The sequence below is a fragment of the Nerophis ophidion genome, linkage group LG07 (assembly GCF_033978795.1).
Source record: "Nerophis ophidion isolate RoL-2023_Sa linkage group LG07, RoL_Noph_v1.0, whole genome shotgun sequence".
Taxonomy (NCBI): domain Eukaryota; kingdom Metazoa; phylum Chordata; class Actinopteri; order Syngnathiformes; family Syngnathidae; genus Nerophis; species Nerophis ophidion.
The window spans coordinates 31627659-31650850 of record NC_084617.1 but is presented as its reverse complement, the minus strand read 5'-3'; the positions used below and the strand labels follow the sequence as shown (position 1 = coordinate 31650850).

The following is a 23192-nucleotide window of genomic DNA, read 5'->3' as shown; positions in this document are numbered from 1 at the left end:
TTGGTTGTCAAATGTTAAAGTTGTATTATTAAATAGAGGTCGGTGTCTAGCAGGACCAATAATCAGCATTTCCGTTTTTTGGGCGTTGAGTTGCAAAAAGTTAGCGTTTAATTTCATTAAGACACGCCTCCAGCTGACTACAATCCGGAGTGTTGGTCAGCTTTAGGGGCATGTAGAGTTGGGTGTCATCAGCATAACAGTGAAAGCTAATACCGTATTTGCGTATGATGTCACCTAGCGGCAACATGTAGATGCTGAAGAGTACAGGGCCAAGGACCGAACCCTGGGGAACTCCACACGTTACCTTAACATAGTCCGAGGTCATACTGTTATGGGAGATGCACTGCACCCTGTCAGTAAGCTAAGAGTTAAACCAAGACAGGTCTAAGTCTGACATACCAATTCGTGTTTTGATACGCTCTAATAAAATATTATGATCGACGGTATCGAAAGCAGCGCTAAGATCGAGGAGCAGCAACATAGATGACGCATCAGAATCCATCGTTAGCAATAGATCATTAGTCATTTTTGCGAGGGCTGTCTCAGTAGAGTGATTTGCCCTGAAACCGGATGGAAAGGTTTCACATATATTGTTAAACGCTAAGTGTTCATTTAGCTGCTCTGCAACAATTTTTTTGAGGATTTTCGAAATAAAGGGAAGGTGGTTTACCATGAGGTCGGGATCGAGGTTAGGTCTTTTAAGGAGAGGATGAATAACCGCTTTTTTGAATGCTAGGGGAACAGTGCCCGAGCAAAGTGATAGGTTTATAATATTTAGCACTGATGGACCTCATAATACAAAAAGCTCCTTGAGAAGTTTCCCAGGAAGTGGGTCAAGTAAACATGTTGTTTGTTTTATTCCATTTACACGTTGTAACAATTCTTCTAATATTATTTCATCAAAACAAGAGAAACTATTTTGGATATTTGCAGTATCCGCCGTATATGCAGTCGTATCTGTGTTAGATTTGAGTAATAATTAGTTTTAGCTAAGTTAAGCTTGCGTTTATAAGTTATTAAACTATCACTCCATGCTTGATGGTGCACCTCAAGTTTAGCCGTGCGCCATTTGCGTTCCAGCTTTCTACATAATAATTTCTGAGCTCTAGTTTCTTCAGTAAACCATGGCGTACACCTTTTTGGACCCTTTTTGAACTTCAGCGGTGCTATACTATCAATGGTTTCGCGCAGGGCGTTGTTAAAGTTGTTAGTGAGGTTATCAATAGAGCCCACATACTTTGGGAATGGTGCCATTACCGAGGGCAGTAGGCCAGCAAGAGTCGTCGTTGTGGCAGCATTAAGTTTGCGGCTGCTATAGCAGTTATTATTATTATTAGCTTGCTGAAAATGAGTCTGAACTTCGAATTTTATAAGGTAATGATCGGACATTACTTTAGTATACGGGAGTATCATAACTTTGGAAACGGTGATACCTCTGACAAGCACTAGGTCTATCGTATTACCGCTGCGATGCGTCGGTTCATTTATAATTTGTGTAAGACCACAGCTATCAATTATAGTCTGGAGCGCCACGCACGGTGGGTCCAATGGGGTATTCATATGGATATTAAAGTCCCCCATTATAATTATATTATCGGCGTGCGTCACTAGATCAGCAACAAACTGAGAATTCACTGATAAATTCCGAATAGGGCCCTGGGGCGGTAAATAACAGCCAGGCACAGGCACATAGAAAGCACCTCAAACGATTTATATTTATTATTTAAGGTAGGACTAAAGTTAAAGTTTCCGTTGTATATTAGTGCAACCCCCCCTCCCCTTTTAAGGGGACGGGCAATAAGCGCATTCGTATAGTTAGGAGATGCCTCATTTATCGCAAAAAAGTCGTCTTGTTTAAGCCAGGTTTCGCTAAGACCGATGACGTTAAGGTTGTTGTCTTTAATGACCTCATTAACTAATAACGTTTTGGGAGACAAAGATCTGATGTTTAGAAAGCCCATTTTATAGGTAGTGGGCTGTTTTAAGGAGTTGTTGATAAAATTGTCCGTAGTAGCAATATTAATAATGTTGCGTTTATTATGCGCAGTGCACTTAAAATAATTACGACCATATCTAGGAATTGATATGACGGGAATTTTCAGATTGTCTACATGGTGCCGCGATAAACTGAACGCATCATAATTTGCCACCTCAGTAGAACGCATGTGTAACTCTGATGTAGTCATAGTCATAGCAGAAAAAACATTATGTGAGTTGTGTATTATTCTAAGAAAATTGCTATGTGTACAGGGATTATCCAGCCTGGCGCTGGCTAGTTCTAACTTAACTGACTCCATACCCAGGCTAGCAGGCTCTGTAATTGCCTGTGACCGGGCTTGCTCTAGTGCAGTTAGTCAAATGCGGCTCAATGCGAAATCTATGTTCCGAGACAAAGAGGATAGCGCCTTCCTGGTTAGGGTGAAGGCCGTCTCTCCTCAGCAAGCCAGGTTTGCCCCAGAAAGAGGGCCAATTATCAATAAGCGTAAATCCCTGTTGTCTACAGAAGCTATCCAGCCACTTGTTAAGAGAGACTAATCTGCTATATCTCTCATCATTGCCTCTCCCAGGCAGGCGGCCAGAGAGAATTACTCGATGCCTGGACATCTTTCTAGCGAGATTACAAGCCCTGGCTATGTTTCTCTTTGTAATCTCTGATTGTCTCATCCTAACGTCATTGGAGCCAACGTGCATTACTATATTCGCATAACTAGTGGTACGGTTAGCCTGTCGTGCGTGTTTACTAGGCCTGTTGCGAGTTAGCTCCCTAAGATTAGCTTCAATGTCAGGTGCTCTGCCCCCGGGAATACACTTAATTGTGGCTGGTTTGCTAAGCTTTATGTTTTGGGTGATGGAGTCCCCTATGACTAAAGTGTGGTGCCCGGTAGACTGGGGTGTAGGACCAGCTAAAGGGCTAAATCTGTTATGCGTCTCAACCGGTACACCGTAGCTTGTAGGCCGCTTAGGGCTGCTACAAGCTGGGCTAGTTAGCTCGCTACAGCTAACGCTAGCAGATGTGTCCGCAACATCTAAAGTTACGAAATTACACTGCTCTAACTGGACACGGCTCTCTAGCAGAGCCAACCTATCCAGAAGTAAAGTGCACGAAGCGCAGGAAGCCATACTCACAGAAGCTTTCCGTCGCCGAGTGGAGTGCAAGCTGTCTTCGGGAAGTGGTGGTCATGGTAATTGTTGAAGTCGAGCACACAATTCCTGAACAGGCGGAATATTTTGAAGTTGGAACCGTTTGAATCAAATGAAAATGGTGAGAGTTGTGGAACTTTAAAGAATGTCCCATTCTTTTCAATGGGAATTTCATGGAAATTTGTGAAAAACAGGAATATTTTGGAAAATGTTTAAAAATGCGAATGTTCTGAATGGTTGGTGTTAGAATTTTTCCAAATCAGTCGAGAAATGTTAAAGTAGTAACATTTTTAATTGAAAAATGCTATTACGGAATTCCTGGAATTTCGGGAAAACCGGTCATTTTTCCAGTTCAAAAAACAGCTTAGTTTTTTTGTCCTGATTGAGAGGAATCTTTTGACAGTGGAACGGTTGAAGAAGGTTGAAAAATATGGAAGAGCAGTCGACAGAATAAAGGATGACCAAAACGGATTACTGGGAAATCCTAGAATTTTTTTTAACTTGGAAAATGATAGTTTGAATGTCCAGGATGAGTGAAAAATGTTGAAGATGGAATGGTTTGACTAGGTTGAAAAATGTGAAAGTTTGTAAAGTGGCCAATTAATTTTGAATGGGAAAAATGTCCCGGAAATCTGGCAATTTTTGGAATTCTGTCAAGGGAATAGGCTGAACAGTTTGAAGTTGGAACCGTTTGAATTGGATGAACAATGTGGAAGGAAGAGCGCACCAAATTGAGAAGGAAATGAAGAAGAAGAAGGAAAAGGAGGAGAGGGAAAAGGTGAAAAGGGAAGAGGAGGAGAAGGAAAACAAGGTGAATAAGTAGGAGGTGAAAAAGTTGAAGTTGGAGAAAAAGAAGGTGAAGAAGAAGAAGGAGGAGAAAAAGGTGAAGAACGAGAAGGAAAAGTAGATGAAGAAGAAGGTGAGGAAGAAGGGGACGAAGGAGAAGGAAAAGAAGGTGAAGGAGAAGAAGGTGAAGTAGAAGAAGGAGGTAAAGAAGGAGGAGAAGAAGGTGAAGGAAAAGAAGGAAGAATAAGGTGAAGGTGAAGGAGAACAAGAAGGCAAAGAAGGAGGTGAAGAAGAAGGAGAAGAATAAGAAGGTTTTGAATAATAATAATAATTATAATAATAATTGATGATTGTTGGTGTAGACCAGGGGTGCCCATTACGTCGATCGCGAGCTACCAGTCGACCGCGGGAGGTGTGCCAGTTGATCTCCAGCCAGGCTTTTAAAAAAAATGGACCTAAAAATTAGTGATCATCAATCTTCACCAAGACGTCACTTAAATGACATTCACGGTACCGGAGGGTCTTGTGAGATGACGCTGGCTGCTGCAAGATCATTATTATTAAAAATGACCGAGAGGAAGGCGAGAAACACTTTTTATTTCAACAGACTCTCGCGCCGTACCTTCCGTCAAAACTCTAAAGGCCGACTGCACATTTCTTATCTTCATAATAAAAGCCCTGCTTCATGCTGCCTGCGCTAACTAAATACAGAGTCTCGGAAAACTGGCGTGCACAAGCGATCCCTCAGAAAGCTGGCGTGCACATCACTTGTGCACGCCAGCTTTCCGAGATTCTTATTTTGTTAGCGCAGGCAGCATGAAGCAGGGCTTTTATTGTGAAGATAGAAAATGTGCAGTCGGCCTTTAGAGTTTTGACGGAAGGGACGGCGCGAAAGTCTGTTGAAATAAAAAGTGTTTCTCGCCTTCCTCTCTGTCATTTTTTCATAATAATGAACTGGCAGCAGCCAGCGTCATCTCACAAGACCCTCGGGTGCCGTGAATGTCAATCAAGCAAGCTACGGAATTTGCCGCCAATGTTTTTCTTGTAAAGTGTATGGAAGCTGGATGAATTAGATGCCAAAAACCAACCACTTTCATGTGGTATTGTACAGAAAGGACAACTTTTTTTCTCCTCCATTTTGAAAATGTGGGCGTTATCATCATTACTGTCTGATTCCAATCAATGCAAGTCATCAGAATCAGGTAATACACCAACTTATATTCTTGTCTTCGTGAAAGAAAGACATCTATATGTGTTACACATGCTTGTATTATCATTAAACACATTTAACTTGTTTACAAAAATGTCTCTTTCATAAATAAATAAATATAAATGATATATATAAATGAGGTAGATCTCCTCGAGTTGGTCAATTGAAAAGTAGCTCGCCTGCAGAAAAAGTGTGGGCACCCCTGGTGTAGACAAACAAATGTGTGACTAGTTTGGAGCATTCACACAAAGACAAGTTCATCTCCATAAAGAGTGATTACAACTCAACATAGTAGAACTTGGGACAATAAGCAGCAAATATGATGAATATTAACCTATTTTTTATGTATCTACACATCTTTGAGTTTTTTTAAATCATATAACATAGCAGATTGTGCAGTCATCATGTGACCACGCACCCACAATCACAGGTATGGTGACCACGCCCCCCCATCACAGGTATGGTGGCCACGCCCCCCACCATCACAGGTATGGTGGCACGCCCCCCACCATCACAGGTATGGTGGACACGCCCCCCACCATCACAGGTATGGTGGAAACGCCTCCACCAACATAGGTATGGTGGCCATGCCCCCACCATCATAGGTATGGTGTACACGCCCCCACCAACACAGGTATGGTGGCCATGCCCCCACCATTACAGGTATGGTGGATATTTCAGACAGACTTTTGTTCACATCTTGCTCTTGAAGTGAAATAATCCATACAAACTCCCCAGTGTTTATGATGTCATAACGTATGATAATAATGAAAAGGATATCAACTGTATATTATTGTACTGTAATTGGCAGGTAAATAACGAAAAAATAAAATGGACTGATTTATGTAAGAAAAAATGTAAGTTAAATAAATATTGACCATTTTAAATGATCTTTTCTTTTTTCCATAGTTGTCTTTTTTTGTTGCCATTCCGGCTTGTTTGTTTTTGGGCTAATTTTGCCCTTCCAGTGACAAATATTCTCACCAGGGGACAACTGAGTGTAACTTTCTAGAACTGACTGTAAACTTCCAGACTTTTATGTAACCTGCTAGAACTTTTTGTGACCTTCTAGAACTGAGTGTAACCTTCTACACTTGAGTGTAACCTTCTACAACTTAAAGTATCTTTCTAGCAGTGAGTGTAACCTTCTAGCACTTAGTGTAACCTTCTACAACTGAGTGTAACCTTTTATAACTTAATGTAACCTTCTACAACTTAATGTAACTTTCTACAACTTAATGTAACCTTCTTGAAGTGAGTGAGTGTAACCTCATAGAAGTGAGTGTAACCACCTGGAACTGAGTGTAAACTTTAGAACTTTGTGTAACCTTCTAAACTTGAGTGTAACCTTCTAGAAGTGAGTGTAACCTTCCAAAACTGAGTGTAACCTTCTAGAACTGAGTGCAACCTTCCAGAAGTGAGTGCAACCTTCTAGAAGTGAGTGCAACCTTCTAAAAGTGAGTGCAACCTTCTAAAAGTGAGTGCAACCTTCTAGAAGTGTGTGTTACCTTCTAAAAGTGAGTGTTACCTTCTAGAACTGATTGTTACCTTCTAGAAGTGAGTGCAACCTTCTAGAAGTGAGTGCAACCTTCTAGAAGTGAGTGTAACCTTCTACAACTGAGTGCAACCTACTAAGAGTGAGAGTAACCTTCTAGAACTTAATGCAACCTTCTTTCTATAAGTGAGCGTAGCCTTCTACAACAGAGTGTAACCTTCTACAACTGAGTGTAACCTAGAACTTAACGTAACTTTCTACATCTTAATGTAACCTTCTATAAGTAAGTGAATCCTCCTGGAACTGAGTGTAACCTTCTAGAATTTTGTGTAACCTTCTAAACCTTAGTGTGAACTTCTAGACCTTAGTGTAAACTTCTAGACCTTAGTGTAAACTTCTAGAACTTAATGTAACCTTGTAGAACTGAGTGTAATCTGGTAGAACTGAGTGCAACCTTCTAGAGGTGAGTGCAACCTTCTTGAAGGGAGTGCAACCTTCTTGAAGGGAGTGCAACCTTCTTGAAGGGAGTGCAACCTTCTTGAAGGGAGTGCAACCTTCTTGAAGGGAGTGCAACCTTCTTGAAGGGAGTGCAACCTTCTTGAAGGGAGTGCAACCTTCTTGAAGGGAGTGCAACCTTCTTGAAGGGAGTGCAACCTTCTTGAAGGGAGTGCAACCTTCTTGAAGGGAGTGCAACCTTCTTGAAGGGAGTGCAACCTTCTTGAAGGGAGTGCAACCTTCTTGAAGGGAGTGCAACCTTCTTGAAGGGAGTGCAACCTTCTTGAAGGGAGTGCAACCTTCTTGAAGGGAGTGCAACCTTCTTGAAGGGAGTGCAACCTTCTTGAAGGGAGTGCAACCTTCTTGAAGGGAGTGCAACCTTCTTGAAGGGAGTGCAACCTTCTTGAAGGGAGTGCAACCTTCTTGAAGGGAGTGCAACCTTCTTGAAGGGAGTGCAACCTTCTTGAAGGGAGTGCAACCTTCTTGAAGGGAGTGCAACCTTCTTGAAGGGAGTGCAACCTTCTTGAAGGGAGTGCAACCTTCTTGAAGTTAGTGCAACCTTCTTGAAGTTAGTGCAACCTTCTTGAAGTTAGTGCAACCTTCTTGAAGTTAGTGCAACCTTCTTGAAGTTAGTGCAACCTTCTTGAAGTTAGTGCAACCTTCTTGAAGTTAGTGCAACCTTCTTGAAGTTAGTGCAACCTTCTTGAAGTTAGTGCAACCTTCTAGAACTGAGTGTAACCTTCTAGAACTGAGTGCAACCTTCTAGAACTGAATGCAACCTTCTAGTACTGAATGCAACCTTCTAGAAGTCAGTGCAACCTTTTAGAGGTGATTGTAACATTCTAGAGCTGAGTGTAACCTTCTAGAACTGAGTGTAATCTTGTAAAACTGAGTGCAACGTTCTAGAAGTGAGTGCAACCTTCTAGAAGTGAGTGTCAACTTCTAGAAGTGAGTGTAACCTTCTAGAATTTAATGTAACTTTTTAGAACTTAACCTAATTTTCTAGAACTGAGTGTAGACTTCTACAACTGAGTGTAACCTTCTAGAAGTGAGTGCAACCTTCTAGAAGTGAGTGTAACCTTTTAGAACTGAGTGTAACCTTCTAGAACTGAGTGAAACCTTCTAGAGGTGAGTGTAACCTCCTAGGACTGAGTGAAACCTTCTAGAACTGAGTGTAATCTTTTAGCACTGAGTGCAACGTTCTAGAACTGTGTGCAACCTTCTAGAACAGAGTGCAACCTTCTAGGACTTAATGTAACCCTCTATAACTGAGTGCAACCTTCCAGAAGTGAGTGTAAACTTCTAGAAGATAGTGTAACCTACCAGACCTGAGAGTAACCCTCTAGAATTTTATGTAACGTTCTAGAACTTAACTTAACAAAACTGAGTGTAACCTTCTACAAGTGAGTGTAACCTTCCAGAAGTGAGTGTAACCTTCTGGAACTGAGTGCAACCTTTAAGAAATGAGTGTAAACTTCTAAACCTCACCCAAGGATGCTGAGGCAGACTTTGCCATTGCGGTAGAAGTTGGGGTTGAAGCGGACCGTGTTCTGGCCGGTGGTGATGAGCTTGACGCGTGGCGGGTGGATGGGGTAGTCGGGGGGACATCGAAACAAGAAGAGGAAGAAGCCGCCCTCATATGGCGTGTCAAAGGGCCCTGTGATCAAGGCGTGGATCTGGGGGGGAACAGAAACATGTCCATCTATGTCTTGACATGCTTTTTTAGTATCAATAATAGCAACTTCATCCATTTATGTACTGATACTAAACTGGGTATCCATAGTATTGACATCTGTTTATATACTGACACTAGACTAGGTATCCATAGTATCGTGTGACAGTTTGACCCCATACTGTCACTGTTTGACCTTTGGCTTCCTCTCAAACCATGCACATTTGTTAAGAAGCTCAACAATGACACACTACAAACAGCATGCTCCACAAAAAAGTTGCAACCTGTCACTCACCATGGCTCTGAAGGTGTGGCTAAAAGACTCAGGAAGGGGCTGAGGGCTTTATGTAGCTGAGCACACCTGCTTGGACTAATTAGGCCTAATTTGGGCCAAACCATTATTGTCAGTAACTGGGTGTTGAAGAGGGACACTGGACTTTTGAAAGTTGTGTTGTCTAAACCTGAATACACTGTGGACAAAAGTGACTGCTTTACAAATGCAAAAATACTATGTGAATACTTTTTAGACATGTGATGGTTATTTATGGTTAAATTTACAAAAATAACGGTTTTCTTAATTTCCCCTGTCAAATTGGTCTCAGCTAGTGGGTGGGGCTATGGGCTATTTAAGTGGGGAAAATGCCATTTTTCGGCAGTATGCTGCCGGTCACTGCCAGATGAGGTTCTCTGTCCTGACTAAGAGTTTCGGTCGTCATACATCAAACAACTACTGAGATTGTTGGTGCTTCGTCTTCCTGTTTTGTACACCTTTTGACACATTTTGGGATTTCAAATAAATGTTTGCAAACTGTTACCACTGCGTGCCTTGCCATCCTTGATTTAAAGTCCGGTTTGCAAAGGTTACATTACCTTCACCCGAGGCGAGGTGTGACATATGGTGGCAGTGGTGGGATGGCAAGCTGCAGAGTTTACAAACATGGCAGAGGGCAGGCCAGAACTGGTTTGAGATCCCAAGTGTCAGAGGTGGCAATGACTGATGAGATGGCTGGTTGAGGGGCCACGGCGAAGAGGCTGGACCGGACGACTATGGCGGAGGAGCGCGAAGTTGGATGGAACACCGAGGAGTCTGAAGAAGACGTCAAAGGTTTTGAAAACTCTGGGGCTAGGTGGTCTGCTGAGCCACCAAGGACTGAAAGAGTGCTAAGTGATCCTACCCTGTTTAACATGTTCCAAGACTTTTTAATTGGACAGCAACGTAGGGGAGCTTTTTAGTCCGCGAACTCCCGGAGTTAAAAACTGTCTGTACAAGGCCTAGCCTAGATTACTCACTCACTAAACAAAATGCTAACAGTCCTATTACTAGTCGTTGTGAGCAGTCGCCCACACCCAGAACTCGCCCACATCAAACTTCTCGTCCTCAAGCGTCACCGTCCAGAGATGCCTTGCCACCTGACCATCATCTCCGAAAAGGCCCAAAGATGTTCCCTTTCCAGCAGGGTGAGGACATTGAAAACTTTCTTGTCCGCTTCGAGCGCATTGCTCGCACCTGGGACTGGCCTCAGTCTGATTGGGCCTGCCGACTTGTTCCACTTTTGACCGGCAAAGCTCTGGATGCCTATTCTGCGATGGAGGAAGATGCTTCCAACGTCCATGCTGACCTTAAAGAAGCCCTCCTTGCTAAGTTTGATATCTCTCCTGAGACTTATAGGCTCCAGTTCTGGTCAACCTACATTCCCCCTGGTGAATCCCCCAAGGAGACTTACAACAGACTCAAAGGTCTCTACCGAAGATGGATCAAGCCAGAGCAGCGTTCCAAAGAAGACATCGCAGAGCTTTTCATTCTGGAGCAAATCCTTCGCATGCTGCCCAACGAAATGAAGGTTTGGGTCAAGGAACACGAGCCAGAAGACGGACTTACTGCTGCTAAACTTGCAGGCCAGTACTTAAATGCTCGTAAAGGACTCCGAATGCCAAGGCATCAGAACATCCATGTAGCAACCCAAGGTGCAGCCAACCTGTCAAACCAAAGAGGTGTGCAGAAAGCAGGTGGTTACAGCACCTCAGGGTACAACAGACGTTTCCCAAGACAGAGTCCAGTGAAAGATCTCATCTGCTACCACTGCCAACAGCCAGGGCATCAAGCCCCAGTCTGCCCATTGAAAGGTCCCAAGCTGTCCAGCTTCTGTCAGGTACCCCATCCCTCTGTCCCAGCTTCAGTCATGGCACCTGCTCTTGCACCCAATCCTGAACCTGAGGCCAAACCTAGCATGATGGCAGCTTGTGTTAATGGCCGTCCAGTGCAAGCACTGTTGGACAAAGGAAAGGCATCCCACGTGTACCACATCAACTTTCTGAAGGAATGGAAGGAGAGGAAATCCTCTGTGGAAGGAAAGGATGTGCAGGCCAGTAAAGTACCCACTGAAAGGAAGGATTTGCAAGAGGAAACGGTGATGCTGGCACGGGAAGTGGAAATGGAGGATGATGTGGAGGAGACAGATCTGTCCATGCTCACTACACCACAGAAACCTGATGTAAGTCACTTGTCTCCACAATCTGCCCTTAAACTATTGCAAGTGTGTGAAGAATTCCCAGTATTGTTCAGTGGAAAGCCAGGAAGAACTCAACTAATTGAACATGTCATTCATTTAAAAAACCCTACACCTATCCGTCAGCGCCCATACAGAGTGCCTGAGCGGATGGTGGAGCCCCTCAACCATGAAATCCAAACCATGCTGGATCTCGGAGTGATTGAACCCTCAATCAGTGAGTGGTGTAACCCCATTGTCCTCATTCCTAAAAAAGACAACACAGTAAAAGAATGTAATGACCTTCGCAAAGTGAATGCAGTTTCTAAATTTGATCCTTATCCCATGCCACGTATTGATGAACTTCTTGAGAAGCTCGGCAAAGCTGTGTTCATCACAGGAGATACTGGCAAGTCCCTTTAAAGAAGGAGTCAAGGGAGTACACTGCCTTCCGTGGCCCAAAGGGTCTCTATCATTACACTGTAATGCCGTTTGGACTCCACGGAGCCCCCGCAACCTTTCAACGGCTAATGGATCGTGCTCTGCAGGGGTGTGGCCAGTTCTCTGCTGCCTATCTTGATGATGTGGTGGTTTTCAGCACTTCCTGGGAACACCACCTCGCTCACCTGCGTCAAGTCCTGCTTCGGATCCATTCTGCCGGGCTCACTCTTAACACCCAGAAATGTGAGTGGGCCAAAACTGAGGTGTGCTACTTAGGGTACCATCTTGGCAACGGTCAGATACGTCCTCAGGTGGACAAGGTGAAGGCTATTCAAACCAGTCCTAGACCCCGGACAAACAAGCAGGTCCGGTCATTCTTGGGGCTTTCTGGGTGGTACAGAAGATTTGTGCCTCACTTCTCTACCATCACAGCTCCTCTTGTCGAACTGACAACCAAAGCATCCTCTAATCCAGTCAAATGGATAGAAACATGTGAAACTGCCTTCAATAAGGTCAAAGCCATTCTATGCTCTTCCCCAGTCTTACGGAGTCCTGTTTTCAACCAACGATTCCTTGTTCAAGTTGATGCCTCCGGTGTGGGCCTTGGAGCCATCCTAGCCCAAGGAAAGGAGGGCGAGGAACAACCGCTACTCTATCTGAGCCGTAAACTGCATCCCAGAGAAACTAGGTACTCGGCCATTGAAAAGGAATGTCTTGCCATCAAGTGGGCTTTGGACAGCCTACGTTATTACCTGCTGGGACGAACTTTTGATCTTGAAACGGACCAACGGGCATTGAGCATTGAGAGATAAGAACTCCCATGTCACCAGATGGTACTTGGCATTACAGCCCTATTGTTTCAAAATCACACATCGGGCTGGCAAAACTAACTTGCTAGCTGATTACTTGTCTCGTCTCCCTGAACTTGCTGTCGCTGGAGAGGAGGGAGGTAATGTGACAGTTTGACCCCATACTGACACTGTTTGACCTTTGGCTTCCTCTCAAACCATGCACATTTGTTAAGAAGCTCAACATTGACACACTACAAACAGCATGCTCCACAAACAAGTTGCAACCTGTCACTCACCATGGCTCTGAAGGTGTGGCTAAAAGACTCAGGAAGGGGCTGAGGGCTTTATGTAGCTGAGCACACCTGCTTGGACTAATTAGGCCTAATTTGGGCCAAACCATTATTGTCAGTAACTGTGTGTTGAAGAGGGACACTGGACTTTTGAAAGTTGTGTTGTCTAAACCTGAATACACTGTGGACAAAAGTGATTGCTTTACAAATGCAAAAATACTATGTGAATACTTTTTAGACATGTGATGGTTATTTATGGTTAAATTTACAAAATAACTGTTTTCTTAGTTTCCCCTGTCAAATTGGTCTCAGCTAGTGGGTGGGGCTATGGGCTATTTAAGTGGGGAAAATGCCATTTTTCGGCAGTCTGCTGCTGGTCACTGCCAGATGAGGTTCTCTGTCCTGACCAAGAGTTTCGGTCGTCATACATCAAACAACTACTGAGATTGTTGGTGATTTGTCTTCCTGTTTTGTTCACCTTTTGACACATTTTGGGATTTCAAATAAATGTTTGCAAACTGTTACTACTGCGTGCCTTGCCATCCTTGATTTAAAGTCCGGTTTGCAAAGGTTACATTACCTTCACCCGAGGCGAGGTGTGACATATCGATATCTGTTTATATATTTTACTGACACTAGACTAGGTATCCATAGTATCGACATCTGTTTATATACTGACACTAGACTAGGTATCCATAGTATCGACATCTGTTTATATACTGATACTAGACTAGGTATCCATAGTATCGACATCTGTTTATATACTGATACTAGACTAGGTATCCATAGTATCGACATCTGTTTATATACTGACACTAGACTAGGTATCCATGGTATCGACATCTGTTTATATACTGATACTACACTAGGTTTCCATAGTATCGACATCTGTTTATATACACTGATACTAAACTAATTATCCATGTAATCCTTTTTACATACTGACACTAGACTAGGTATACAAAGTATCGACATCTTGTTATATACTGATACTAGACTAGGTACCCATGTAATCCTTTTATATACTGACACTAGACTACGTATCAACATCTGTTTGTATACTGATACTAGGCTAGGTATCCATGTAATCCTTTTATATACTGACAATAGACTAGGTAATCATAGTATTGGCATCTTTTTATGTATGGGCACTATCTATAGTACCAACACCTGTTTATATACTGATACTGGACTAGATATTCATAGTAGTGACATCTGTTTATTCTAATACCAGACTAGGTATACATAGTAGCAACATCTTTTTATACACCGATACTGGACTAGGTATCCATAGTATTGACATCTGGATGGCTCAGACCTTCTGTACATTGAAACTTAGCTTCCTGTTTGTGTCATGTTAGCCAATCCTTTAGAAATAGTCATCCAGTGATAATGCTACATAGCTTACTTAGGATTAGTATTTTCTTAGGATTAGTATTTTAGCAGCTTTACAGTATCTGGGTTTTTTGCTATCTTCTTCTTCTTCTCCAGATTTTGGCATGCTCTACCATCCACCTTTTTCATCCGATTCAAACCGTTCCAACTTCAACACATTCATTTCATCTTGGAAAATCAAACAACCATTTTTTCCATGTTCCAAAAATTTCCCAGAATTCCTGTTTTTTCAAATCTTATTTCCAACTTTTTTTAGTGTGATGACTCCTTTCACATTCAACTGTCAAAACATTCCTCTTAGTCACGACAATAAACACAAGTTGGTTTAAGAACTTGAAGTATTACCGGTTTTCCCGAAATTCCGGAATACCATTTGTCAATTAAAAAAAAAAAACAGTTCCTCCTCCGACATTTGACTGATTTAAACAATTTCAACACCAGCCAATTCATCTTTTCAGGACATTCATGCATTTTTTTTTTTTTTTAAATCCAACTTTTCCTGAATTCCCAAATGTCCAGGAAGTTCCCATTGAACTGAGTGGGACAATTTTCCAAGATCCACAAATCATACATTTTTCTACTGATTCAAACCCATTCCACTCATCCTGGACATCCAAACTATCATTTTCCTACGTTCAAAAACATTCCAGGAATTCCCAGAAATCAAATTTTTTCAAACCCTTTTGTTATGCTTTTTTTTTCTGGCGACTATTTTTTCTACATTTTTCAACCCACTTAAACTATTCCACTGTCAAAACATTTCTCTTAATCAGGGAAAAAAAAAACACTGTTTTTTGAACAGGAAAAATTCACGGTTTTCCCGCAATTCTACGGTACAATTTCTCAACTAAAAATGTTACTACTTCAACATTTCTCGACCGATTTGAAAAATTTCAACACCAACCATTTAAAATAATTCAGAACATTAACATTTTTAAGGATTTTCAAAAAAATCCCACTTCCCATTTCCAGGAAGTTCCCATTGAAATGAATGGGACATTTTTGCAAGTTGCACAATTCCCACATTTTTCAACCTATTATAACCATTCCAACATCAACACATTCCACTCATCCTGGACATTCAAACTAACACTTTCCCAAGTTCCAAACCAAATTCCGGTTTTCCTGGAAATTTAAACCATTGCAACATTAATACTATTCTTACATCCATACTACATTTTGTCACTTCAACTTCAGCATTGGAGCATTCACACTTCATCTAGTTAAAAACTGCTTACTTCCTGAAACGTGCTTCCCTGAAAATTAGATGTTTCAAGCTAGTTGAGCAGTTGGCATGCCTGCTCCTGGATTACTCGGTGTCTATCACGTTTTGCCTCGCCCTCCTCCGATAACGATACTTGATAATGATACATAAAAATGTTGTGTATTTGTTGTAATGAAGGTAATTGCTGTGACTTGTTTCGCCAAGTACCCCCTCCCAAAAAACACCATAATGACCAATGTTATATTACACTAGTGTAGTAGGCCCAAGTATTAATTAAAAAACAAGGCAGAGGCTTTATTTACCAACATTTAGCGTCTTATGCACTGTGGATAAACAATACGTCTCCACACCTGCACGTTATGGTTGAAGGACGAGGTGTCCCCATGAGACAAGTCCTCCAGCTAAAAATAAAACTAATTACTCCACGCCCTTTTGAATACTTGTGTAGTTGTTCACATCGCCCACGCTCACCTTTACCTGTCACTTTCTGCAGACATTAAGAAGAATGAAGTACTTTTTCACCCGAGTCCACTGGTGCTTACCTTGGTCATGTCTTGAGGATCAGGGACCACAAACATTCCTGGCGGAGGCTCCTTGTAGATGGACATGATGTCCCTGAAACAGCACCACAAAATAGTCAGGTCCCTGTCTTTCAAGGACGTTAGAACAAGTTTTTTTTTGGGGGGGGCAAGAACACCCTTTTCTGCATTCTAAGTCGTAAATAAATGTGTAGCAAAAGTCATTTAACAATGGAACCTGTGAAAGTCCCTCCATTCAGCCTAAAAAACATTTTCATCATACTGTAAGTATATATGTAGTATCTAGAAACGTTCATAATAACATGTAATATTTACATATTTTCACATACTGTAAGTATATATGTAGTATCTAGAAACGTTCATAATAACATGTAATATTTACATATTTTCACATACTGTAAGTATATATGTAATGTAGTAACATTCATAACATGTAATATTTAGATATTTTTATCATACTGTAAGTATATATGTAGCGTCTAGTAACATTCATAATAACATGTAATATTTGCATATTTTCATCATACTGTAAGTATACGTAATGTAGTAACATTCATAGTGTGTAATATTTACATACTGTACTTTTATCATAATGTAAGTTCATATGTAGTATCTAGTAAAATTCCTAATTTAATATTTACATATTTTCATCATACTGTAAGTATCAATGTAATGTAGTAACAGTCATAACAACATAATATTTACATATTTTTATCAAACTGTAAGTATATATGTAGTATCTAGTAACATTCACAATAACATGTATAATCTACATATTTTCATCATACTGTAAGTATACGTAATGTAGTAACATTCATTATATGTAATATTTACATACTTTTATCATACTGTAAGTATATATGTAATGTAGTAACAGTCATAACATAATATTTACATATTTTTATCATACTGTAAGTATATACAGTGGGGCAAAAAAGTATTTAGTCAGCCACAGATTGTGCAAGTTCTCCCACTTAAAATGATGACAGAGTTCTGTAATTTTCATCATGGGTACACTTCAACTGTGAGACCGAATGTGAAAAAAAAAATCCAGGAATTCACATTGTAGGAATTTTAAAGAATTTATTTGTAAATTATGGTGGAAAATAGGTATTTGGTCAACCATTCAAAGATCTCACTGATGAAAGGAGGTTTTGGCTCAAAATCTCACGATACATGGCCCCATTCATTCTTTCCTTAACACGGATCAATCGTCCTGTCCCCTTAGCAGAAAAACAGCCCCAAAGCATGATGTTTCCACCCCCATGCTTCACAGTAGGCTTGGTGTTCTTGGGATGCAACTCAGTATTCTTCTTCCTCCAAACACGACGAGTTGAGTTTATACCAAAATGGATACATGGATGATACAGCAGAGGATTGGGAGAATGTCATGTGGTCAGATGAAACCAAAAAATAACTTTTTGGTATAAACTCACCTCCTCGTGTTTGGAGGAAGAAAAATTCTGGATGGAGGAGGCTGATTTCAATACCGGTAATTTGAAATCGCATAAAGGGAAGAAGATTAAGAGCTATTCAGTAGGATTTAAGGTCCAAGCTTACACCACACTCAAATTTTACTGCATGCCTCTGGTAAGTGCCGGAGTGAGAAGAGGTTTTAAAATGAATTAGTGCATGCTTACTTTTAACGCATGCCTTTGGTAAGTGCAGGAGTGAGAAGAGGTTTTAAATTAATTAGCACCCCTGCGACAATTCAAGGAAATACGGTATACATAAACAAAATGTTATAAGCTGTTAAAACAGTGTATGCCTTGAGCTCTTATTTTGAAGGCGCCAAGAGCGGAAGTGGTAACACGGTGTGGTGGAGTTTTGAAAACAAACGAATGTAACTGGGGGTTTGTATATGTCGCCTATACTGTATAAAACTACAAAATCACAAATACGCAGTGTCCAGTTTTACACAAGGACCGCTTTATTTCGTTTGTTATCAAAACTCTGCTCCACCAGACCGTGTCACCCCTTCCGCTCAAAATAAGAGCTCGAGGTGTATACTGTAAAACAGCTTATAACAGGAACCTAACATCACAAAGGGGCAAGTCCATAAAAATAGATTGATGGATGTTTTTAGAGCGCTGTACAGGCAGAATAGAGACTACCATTAGCTCCATTGTTAGCTGACTCTTGCTAACGACAATATCGAATGCATAAAAAAAAATGTTCTTGTCTTACATAAGGATTGTGAATGATGGACAAAATTCCTAAAAAAAAAAGCAGTTACCCTTTGATGGTAAAAAAAAAGCAGTTACACTTTGATGGTTAAAAAAAATAAAAATATTTTTCTGTTTGCCATAATCTTCAGTCAATTACTAATAAACACATGTCATCAACATAAATTTGCGCTTTTACATTTTTGCAAAAGTAAACATAATTTAAACAAGATCAAAATACACACACCTCCGCTCTCATGTTCGCTCGACTTACATCAGCTGTGTGGAAACTATGTTTGGGCATTTCAAAGATCCGGAACTTTATCAATTTATATTAATGACACACTGAAAAATCGAAGTACGCTTAAATTTCTCGATCAACTTCAAGTCGTTTGATTTAAACTCTTTTTATGTTTTATTTCCTTTCGTCAAAACCCCTTGTTAAGGCAAAATACAAGATATACAATGTTTTTCCCAAACATATTTTCAATTAAATAGGTCAATAATTCATAACATTGAATTGAAGTCATAATTGTTTTGAGAAATGACTTTTTTTTTGTTCATCAATCCATTTTCTACCGCTTATTCCCTTTTTGGGGTCGCTGGCTCCTATCTCAGCTACAATCGGGCGGAATGCCCTTAAATTATTGGAGATTCTAAAGAGCCTCAACTCATAAGTGTTAAAAATAAGTTATAATTTTTTTTTTTAACCTTTCAACACTTGAAGCTTTAAATCAACTTTTAGATCCATCCATCAATTGTGTTGTTTTGTCATGCTTTTGTTTTTATACAGAAAACACACAAAACATGTAATATTTTCTCCAAAAAATATTGCAAAGTGAATTTTTGGGTGTGAAGAACTTGGAACTTTAAACAGATCAATAATCCATGACCCCATTGATTTTGATTCATTATTTTTTTTTTTTTTTAGCAATTACTATTTATTTTTAAATTCCACCAAATTTATTGGGGATTTTAAAGCGCATCAAATGTTAAAAATAATTTTTCAAAAAATGTTTCAACAGTTTAGGCCACCGGTGTCAAACTCCAGACCCGGGGGCCAAATGTGGCCCGCCGTGTCATTTTATTTGGCCCTGTAAAGACTGGAAATAATGTGTATGAATAAAATACTGCAACTTTTCTTACTAAATTTATTATTTATCTTTATTTTGGGAGGAAAAAGATATATGTACTCCATTTAATAGCAAATCATGTTAACTTAAATATTGTCTATGCAAAAATATATTATCAAACATTCAAACCATTTTTAAATAGAAATAAATAGTAATGATAATGATTTTTTAAAAAAAAGTTATTGATCAAATTGTGCAATGTAAAAGTAACAATAAATTTAATGGTCAAATTGTAAAATTTACTGTGGTTTTTACAGCATTTTTCGCTACATTAAAAAAAAAAACAGAACGTTTAGGCATTTACAGTAACAAACCGAATAACCTACACTTCTTGATTTGCGGTAAAAAAACAAAAACAAGGATTGGCAGTTCAGGTGCCGAAATTTTTCTGTAAAATTGCACTTTTTTTTATTTACAGTAAAATGCTAATGTCAATTTTACAGGGGCTTCACGGTGGCAGAGGGGTTAGTGCGTCTGCCTCACAATACGAAGTTCCTGGAATCCTGGGTTCAAATCCAGGCTAGGGATCTTTCTGTGTGGAGTTTGCATGTTCTCCCTGTGAATGCGTGGGTTCCCTCCGGGTACTCCGGCTTCCTCCCACCTCCAAAGACATGCACCTGGGGATAGGTTGATTGGCAACACTAAATTGGCCCTAGTGTGTGAATGTGAGTGTGAATGTTGTCTGTCTATCTGTGTTGGCCCTGCGATGAAGTGGCGACTTGTCCAGGGTGTACCCCGCCTTCCACCCGATTGTAGCTGAGATAGGCGCCAGCGCCCCCCGTGACCCCAAAAGGGAATAAGCGGTAGAAAATGGATGGATGGATGGAATTTTACAGTAACATTCTGGCAGTTGCCTTTTCTTTTCCTTTTTTTTACCATAAAAACAGCAGTACTGTTTTTTCATTTACATTAATATACACTACATTTTGCGGTGAAATTATTGCAACTTACCATATTTTTTTTACATTTTAGTTTGTAAAAAAAAAACATCTGCTAATAAAATGCATTAAAAAAAAATGGTGTACAAATATTATTCACTGTTAGAAATGGCCCTCTGGGGCCAAACACACCTGCCATGTGGCCCTCAGTGAAAACAACTTTGACACCTCTGGTTTAGGCTCTAGATCAGGGTTGTCCAACTCATTTTAGATGGGGGGCCACATGGTGAAAAATCTTCTCCCAAGTGGGCCGTACTGGTAAAATCACGACACGATAACTTGAAAATAAAGACAAATTCAGATTGTTTTCTTTGTTTAGAAATAGAACAAATACATTCTGAAAATGTACACATAATGTTGGTGTTTTTTACACTTACATGTTAATAGTATTTTTTTCTTTGGATTATATTTTCGGAATAAATCATGTGATTGGTGTTGCTTTTCAATCTATCAAGATAAAAAAATTATATCAAAATCAAACTACAGTATGTTATTTATGTAGTCTGATCATTTTCATCAACTAATGCACTAACATCATGTGGTTTATTTTGTACATATCTAGCATAATCTACAAAGATACAAAGAATTGCTATTGTGACATCCAGTAGACACATTTAGAACAGCTGTTTCTTTCACTTCAGGTTCATTTTTACACTTAGCAAACTCATCCAGTGGGCCGGATAAAACCTTTTCCAGGGCGTGATCTGGGCCTCTGGTCGTATGTTTGACACCCCTGCTCTAGAATAACTTTAGATCCATCCATCGATTGTGTTATTTTTTTAAATGGAAAACACACAAAATAGGCAATATTTCCTCCCAAAAAATATTGCCAACGAAACTTTTGATGTGAAGTAAATACCATTGATTTTGACTCACAATGCCAGATATAAAGAACTTTTCGGTATTAGAGGGAACATTGCTACTGTTTATCGTTACGCTTCACTGGTTTGCTTTATTACTTTACTTTGCTATATTCTCAGAATGTGTAGAATGTTTAAAAAATGAAAAAACGGTTGCAGATGGCCCTTGGGCCACACCTTGGACTCCACTGACTTAAATAAAGATTTATAAAACTAAATTAATGTTTTAGATTGCTTTTTGTTCATGAACGGTATATATTTTTTCAACCTGTGGCTTTAGAATAACAACTAGTTTTGAGAAGTGGACTGGAAAAATTGACATAATTGGCCCGGGAGCTGTTGAAATTTAATTCTACATGTTAAATCATGCCTCTCACCTGGGTAGTAGAAAAATAGGACGAAATCTGACAAGTTTGTCTTCTTAGACCCGGAGATGGCAAGGGGGACAAGAAATATGCTTGTTTGTTTTTTTTATCACCCTTTATGAGGATGATGAATTGTTGATGTAAAACAGAAGATATAAACATCCCATCAGTCTTTATCCCAGTGAAAGAAGACGTTGTGCAGTAGGTGATCTACAAGAACTTTGCATCCATCCATCGATTGTGTTATTTTTTTATATGGGAAACCACACAAATATGCAATATTTTGTAAAAAAAAATGTTGCAAAAGAAATGTTTGAGGTGAAGTAAATACCATTGATTTTGATTCATTATTATTTTTGGAGCAACGCAAGGTTTAAGGAACTTTTTGTGTTAGAGGGAAAATTGCTACCTTTTTTTTAATTACATTTTACATGGCAGGCTTTTTTATTTCACTTTGCTATATTCTTAGTGTTGGTGCTAGGAATGTTCAAAATGGGGTCCCGAGGACCCCATCAAGTCAAACAAATGGGGTCCCACAGTAAATGTTTGGGGTCCCACTTTTTTTGTAAGCCTTTTGAAAACAAACGATAAATATATGCATTATCCTGTTACATCTCACATTCTATGTTGTGTTTGGAAAAAGATGGCATAAACATTCATTAAAACTTTTTTTTTATAAAATAAAACAGTTTTATGGATATGTAAATGTATTCAGTTATAAAATGATTTCTTTCATAGATCTAAACTTTACCGATGGCTGTAGTTTCTTCTATATCTGTATTTAAAAAGTTGTAGGTACTTTTTTCAATATGAAAGTGTAAAACCTTTTTTGCTTGGTTCATGAAATAATGATAATGGTGTGCCAGAGCATACATACATTATTTATTTAACACTTAAATCTCTAGTCTACATTAACTTCACATCTATCCTTCAATTCTAAGTTTTTCATGCTGTTTTTTTGTTTTTTTTCCTGCCCTTTTTGTCAACGAAAACTACGCTTTATGGCAAACACACAAAATATCCCAAATCTTCCACAAAAAATATTTTTCAAAGTGGATTCATTGTGGGAAGTAATCGGAGCCTTGGATAAGTCAATAATTTATAAAAACTTAGATTTTAAAGCAATATTATGTTTCAAGCAATGACTGTGCCTTTCGCCCAAATGCAGCTGAGATAGGCTCCAGCAACCCCCACCACCCCAAAAGGGACAAGCGGTAGGAAAACTATGTTTTATGGCAAACACACAAAATATCCAAAATCTTCCACAAAATATATTTTTCAAAGTGGATTCATTGATGGGAAGTAATCGGAGCCTTGGATACGTCTATAATTCATAAAAACTTTGATTTTGAAGCAATATTATGTTTATAGCAATGACTGCCTTTCGCCTGAATGCAGCTGAGATAGGCTCCAGCAAGCGGTAGAAATGGATGGAGGGATGTATGTTTTAAAGGGGAAAAAATGGCCCTCGGGCCACACTTTGGACACCACTGAATTAAATAAAGGTTTGTATAACTAAATGAATGGGTTAATGGCTGCCACTGTAGTCGTCGTGTACCTCTTTATTCTTAAAATAGCAGGCTGTGAAGTCTTGTCGTTGTCCCAGTCGGTGCTCCGGGTCGGGTCCCAGGTGGCGGCGTAGACCTGCGTGAGGGGCCCGGGTCCTGCCCCTGCACCCGCCGCCTGACCGACACCCTGCGGGAGAGACGGCGAGTGCACGTTGGCGGTCACGGCCGGTGGAATCAAGCCGAAAGCGTTCCAGAAG

At 40.0% G+C, this 23192-nt stretch overlaps 1 protein-coding gene across 1 annotated transcript in view; it reads right to left on the bottom strand.

The window, feature by feature from the left end:
• ube2z (ubiquitin-conjugating enzyme E2Z) overlaps positions 1-23192 on the bottom strand; it is a 43976-nt gene that overhangs the window by 20133 nt on the left and 651 nt on the right. Inside the window, exons 1-3 of the mRNA XM_061905962.1 lie at positions 22986-23192; positions 15970-16042; positions 8616-8803 (exon numbers count right to left, since the gene is read on the bottom strand). The exon at positions 22986-23192 is cut by the window's right edge and continues 651 nt beyond it. Coding sequence (XP_061761946.1) covers positions 8616-8803; positions 15970-16042; positions 22986-23192 — 468 coding nt within the window. The remainder of the gene's footprint in view (positions 1-8615; positions 8804-15969; positions 16043-22985) is intronic.